A 6,059-nucleotide genomic window follows, 5' to 3' on the forward strand; every position below is an offset into this window, starting at 1 on the left:
CAATGAAAGATAGCCCTTTTCATTTTTTGAGTATATTAGTGCCTGAGATTCTTTTAATTATTAGCACCAAAGTCTTTTTCACTGATGATGTTCAAATATCTCACGATCATCTAAAACCACTGAGAAAATGTAATTTCCATTTTGTAGATGATGAAACTATGTGTCGTTGATGCTGACCAGCAGGAAGAGTTTATCAGTGATAGGTCTTAGTATAATTAGTGAATTGGCACAGATGGCACATCACTAAATAGAAGGCATCCTACCAATGAGTTTTCTCAAGCTTACTTTTATGTCCCTGTTCCTTAGGCTGTAGATAAAAGGATTCATCATTTGAGGGATCACAATGTACATCACTGAGGCTACTGCAGTCTTCTTGGGAGAGAGTGCAAATGCAGAACTGAGGTACACACCAAAAGATGTCCCATAAAATAAAGAAACAACGGAGAGGTGAGACCCACAGGTGGAAAAAGCTTTATGCTTTCCATCAGCTGATGGCATTCTTAAAACGGAGGAGATAATTCGAGTGTAAGAGAATATGATCCCAGAGAGAGGAATACCACCCAATATGCAAGCCACAAAATATATCAGGATGTTATTAATGAGGGTACTGGAACAGGCAAGCTTGAGGACCTGAGGAAGTTCACAGAAGAACTGAGGGATTTCAAGATTTGTGCAAAAGGACAGCTGCAAAACCATCAGACTGTGGATCAGCGCATCTACCATACTGATAAACAAAGAAAGTAGAACTAGCAGGCTGCAGAAGCAAGGGTTCATGATGACTGTGTACTTCAGTGGGTGACAAATGGCCACATAGCGATCATAGGCCATAGCTGCAAGAAGAAAATTTTCAAAACCACAAAAAACCTGGACAAAGAAAATCTGATTGAGGCAGCCTGTATAAGTGATGCTTTGACTCTGCATCTTGATATTCACCAGCATCTTTGGGATGGTAGTTGTACTTAAACAGATGTCAGTAATGGACAGATTGGAGACAAAGAAGTACATAGGAGTGTGCAGGTGGAAGTCAGAGCTGACGGTCAGGACAATGAGCAGATTTCCAAGGACAGTGACCAGGTACATGGTCAGGAATAGGCTAAAGAAGAGAAGCTGCAGTTCTGGATCTTCTGTCAGTCCCAGGAGAAGAAATTTTGAAACACTTGTTTGGTTTCTGGGTTCCATATTGTTGATGAGTCTGATGGAATGACTGGGCAACAAGACAATCAAATGTGTGATCACTGATCACCGGACCAACAGCAGCAGGAGCAGCATCACCAGAGGCAAACATTATCTTGGGGAAGGAAGAAGAGGAATGGAGGGAGATACAAAAGTGGTGCCTTCTGTATGCATATTATTTGGTTATTCAAAAAAAAAAAAAAAAAGACCTGAAGCTAATCTAGCAGAATGTCAACATTAATTTATTCTGGAAGGGGGTGGGGATGGTTATTTTCTTATTACACTATATGTGCTTTTATGATCATTTTAAATATTTAGTAATTTTAGAAATAGAAATAGACTTAGAAGGCAGTCTGATGAGTCAATCGGGGTCTCCACCTCCTTCCCCAGAGATCAGAGAGGGCAATGGAGATAATACAAAGATGTACTAAGAATCAGGAAGATAAGATGGAGCTGACAAACCCTCCTCTGCCATTACTACCACAAGATCACAAGTAAGTGTCAGAGAATTTTATAACAGTCATCCTGTTGGACAAAGGTTAGGCTTCCTCTCAACAGGAAAATCATCCTTGCAGTTGTAGAGACAGAGCAAGAGACTAGCAGAATGAGAACTCTTTGATATTGGTGCAAAGATATAAGAAAACCTGGCAAGAAAAAGACAGAGAAACAAGATTCCCATGGAAGACTTGGTTCCAGTCATTTCCTGCATGTACTCTCTTCACATGCATCATTCTCCTGGATGCCCTTTTCAAACACTAACTTTCCAAATATTAACTAGGGGACTTTAGGTTACCTGGCTGGCTGAGGAATGATACCTGACATCTGCTCTGCATGCAGAAGACAGAAGATATGTCCTCAGGAAGGACAGAGAGTCTGAGTGAAGCACTAGACTCCTGGGCAAAAAGGGTCATCTTTGGGAAGAGGGTCATGTGTCCTTATAGGGGAAGAACTCTAAAGTGAGATGTTCCAGGCAGCCTATTTGGAGTCTCTCTATCCCTGGAGGCTCAATATCCAAAGCTCCTCATTAGCCCAACACACTTATTGTCATTCCGATTGCAGGCCAGTAAAAATCCTAGAAGCCCAAGACTTTAGAAGGTGGAGTTCAGGGTTGTTGATTCCCTGTGAGACCAGCTTCATGCCATTTACCTCGCTCCACCTGTTGGTGCTTACCTCCATGTCACATATGTTGTGTACGTGGACCCGTTATCATTTTCCAATTGGATTCCAATCTTTTCTTCTTAGGTACAACAAAGGACATCTCTATCTAATCAATGGTATCAGGAAACCTGAATTCAATATTAGGTGTGTTAAGTACAGTATATATGTGTGAATATGAAAATATATTTAGACATATAGCTAATATAATGTAAAAGTGCAAACTGAGCAATGTTTCTTCTAAGAATAATGACTGTTTCCTGAAACTTAGCCTATCTTTTGTATATTTTAAAAGGATATTCTAACCTATCCCCTGATCAGTTTTGCCCCTGATCAATATAAGCAGATCTAGATCTGTTACTCCCTATTTAGAGTTCTATAACAACCTTTTCCAGCTTCCTTACATTATTTTAACATACATTTTTCTTCATAATGGGAGGCCGTGGATTGAAATCGTGGCTTTTGATTTTTAATAGAGTTGTGAGAAATTATAATGTGACAGGCACATTAGTATGTGATTTATCCATATTCAGTAAATTTTGTAAGATTTTAACCAAAATTTAACAGATGAAGATTGTATTTTAAGTGAGTATTCACTTAAAAACTTGTCATTTTTTAATTTAATATTTTCACATGTTTATGAATTTATTTTACTATTATTTCTATAGGTAAAGAAATTTAATCTACAGTTATTTGATATATTAAAATCAACTTGAGATAAGCTGGCATTGTAATCTTACCCTTTGCCATCTTAACTCTATTCACTTCGAATATATCCAATAATAGATAAAATATAATAAGATATACCTGGGCTCAGATAGTAGGCATGGCCAAGTTGGCAGAGTAGTCAGATGCCTCCAGTGGCCCCTCTTACAACAAAGACCTGAAAAAACAAGTGATTCAATTATATATATGACAAGCTAGGAACCCTGAATATCAAAGGCAAAGTTAAGAAATCGGACCGAGTGACAAGAGGAGGGAGAGACAGTGCAGAAGCAGCGAGAAGTTGTCAGACCTGACTTTGTGGGGTGCAGCTCCAATTCCCTAGCAAGACCCCTGGGGGTCCAAGCCAGCATGCAGAACCCACACATGCTTTCGGAATCTGAGATATAAGAGCACTCTCGGAACAAGATAAGTGATTTTGTCTAATTTACAGTGCAGGTCTAATACCTCCTCCTCTTGAAAGAACTCTCTCCCATCTATCTGATCCCTCCTCCCTTTGCCCCAACCAGCTTCAGTGACAGTTGATTTCCCAGGACCTGAGTTACATCTTGCTGCACTCCCTGAGCCATTCACCTGGCCTGGAAGAAGGAACAAATTAACAAAAGGGGGAAAAATAATCTGCCGGCTTCTCTAATCTGAAAACTTAGAGCAGAAGCAGCTCCTGTCCAGGCACAAGCAGTCCACAGATTTTGAATGTCTTTCACCCCTGCATGGACCCAGGTGGCCCCAGTACAGCAGAAAGGATCCCGCAAACATATTTCAAGGGTGAATGTCCTTGAGGTCTGACTGTAACTGTTTCAGCTGTGCAGTGGAGAGGCTGGTTTTTGATGCTTGACACTGCTCTGGATATTAAACAGGGTCCTCACCTACTCACAGCAGAGACCTAAGGACTGGTGGCTCCACCCACACCACCAAGTCACTTGTGACAGGGGTCCATGGATAAGTGGTGCCTCTCAGTTCTTACAGTTAAAATCACTGGGTGTCTATGGTATGGCTGCTGAGCCCACCAACCAGTGCACTCTACAGAACAGAGACTAGACTTTCTCAAAGAAACTGGGGGGAAGGTTGTCAGGCCCCTGCCTTCAACAGAGTGTGACCCCCTGCTGCAACCAGAAACCTGTGCATACACCAATCACCACTGCTCCACTAAGATTGTAGGTCAGGAGGCGGGCCGAGATGGCAGGATAGACAGATCCTTCCAGCGAGCCGTCTTACAACAAAGACCAAAAAAAAAAAAAAAAAAACAAGTGAAACAAGTATATTTATGACAAGCTAGGAGCCCTGAACATCAAAGGCAAGGTTAGAAAACGAACTGAGGGGAAGAGGGAGAAAAAGACAGTTCAGAATTGGAGAGGAATTACTGGACCTGAAATGCTGAAAGCTCTCAGGCACCATCCCCAGGAGCGGCTGTGGCAGGCTTGTACTAGCATTCAGCCACAGTTTCCTCAGGGAGAAGCAGCCAGCCACACAGCCTACTCACACCTCCAGAACCAGAGAAGAACTGAGCTCTCGGCAAAAGCTAAGTACTAAGTACTTGGGTATATTTTACCACTCCCCTGCCACCAAGCCAACTCCAGTGGTTGTTGATTTACCTGGGCCTGAGATAGGCCCTGTTGAGCACCTATAGCCATTCTCCAGGCCCTGGAGAAGTAATAAACTCACAATTAGGGGAGAAGACAAGTTGCCAGCTCCACTAACCTGGGGAGTTCAGGACAGAAGCAGCTCCTGTCCAGGCATAAATGGTGCATGGACTTTGAGTACCTTTCCTTTCTGCATGTACCTGTGTGGCCCGTTTCAGGAGAATAAGCCCTTGTTGGCAGACTACAACTATTTCAGCTGTGCGGTGGAGAGGTGGGTGTTTGGTGTTTGACATTGCTTTGCCTATTAAACAGGGTCCTCACATACCCACATCAGTGGCCTAAGGACTGGTGGCTCCACTCAGGTCACCCAGCCACCCACAACAGGGGTCCAAGAATAACTGGTACCTCCCTGTCCTTACAACCAAAAACACTGGGTGCCCATGGTCCCTCTGCAGAACCAACCCACCTGTACACTCTAGGGAACAGGGACATGCTTTCCTCAGAGTCACTTTGGGGATGATTCTCAGCCCTCTGGCTTGTTCAGAGCATGACCCCCTGCTGCAAACAGATACTGGTACCTACACCAATCACCCCTGCCCTCTAACACTGTAGGACAGTGTGTGGTAGCCTGTACCACACACTTGATGAACAGCTACCTGGACACCTGAACTGAATTCATACAATAAAAGTGAATGGACTCCTAGACTGATATACCCGATAAGAGCTCTAGCTATCTGGGAACAAGACGTCAGAGCCTCAAAGGTGAAAACAATCAAGCTAGCTCACTCAAGCAAAACATTGGGCAGATCAAAACAAAACAAAGCAAGAAGCTATGATACAGTAAGCAAACAGAAAATAAACTAATACAATAACTTATAAATGGCTCAGAGACAACAGTTAGTATCAAGTCACAGACCATGATTGCCTCAACAAGCTCTCAAAACAAAGAGTCAAGGGATCTTCTAGATGAAAGTGCATTCCTGGAATTACCAGAGGCAGAATACAAAAGATTAATATGCAGAACACTTCAAGACATCAGGAAGGAAATGAGGCAATATGCAGAACAAGCCAAGGAACACACAGATAAAGCAGCTAAAGAAATTAAAAAGATTATTCAGGAACATAATGAAATATGTAATAAGCTGGAAAAATCCATAGACAGACAACAATCAGAAATTCAGTAGATTAACAATAAAATTAGAGAAGTAGACAACTCAACAGAAAGTCAGAGAAGCAGATTTGAGCAAGTGGAAGGAAGAATTTGTGAACTTGAAGATAAAGCACTTGGCCCCAATATATTTGAAGAAAAATCAGACAAAAGAATTTTAAAAAAATGAAAAAAACTTTGGAATCATGTGTGACTCTATCGAGAGAAATAACCTACAAGTTATTGGAGTACCAGACCAGGGAGGGATAACAGAAAATACA

General features: G+C 42.0%; 1 protein-coding gene across 1 annotated transcript; it reads right to left on the reverse strand.

Annotated features, from left to right (window-relative positions):
- Positions 1–243: 243 nt before the first annotated feature.
- Positions 244–1,179, reverse strand: LOC126074059 (olfactory receptor 7G2-like). Its single transcript, XM_049881397.1, has one exon. The coding sequence runs from the start codon at positions 1,177–1,179 to the stop codon at positions 244–246; it is 936 nt and encodes a 311-aa protein (XP_049737354.1).
- Between the last annotated feature and the right edge of the window lie 4,880 nt (positions 1,180–6,059).

Source organism: Elephas maximus, chromosome 3 (genome assembly GCF_024166365.1).
Source record: "Elephas maximus indicus isolate mEleMax1 chromosome 3, mEleMax1 primary haplotype, whole genome shotgun sequence".
NCBI classification, from domain to species: domain Eukaryota; kingdom Metazoa; phylum Chordata; class Mammalia; order Proboscidea; family Elephantidae; genus Elephas; species Elephas maximus.

What these genes read in the sequence shown, in the direction of transcription:
- LOC126074059 (XM_049881397.1), bottom strand. Translation starts at nt 1,179, where the DNA reads ATGGAACCCAGAAACCAAACAAGTGTTTCAAAATTTCTTCTCCTGGGA.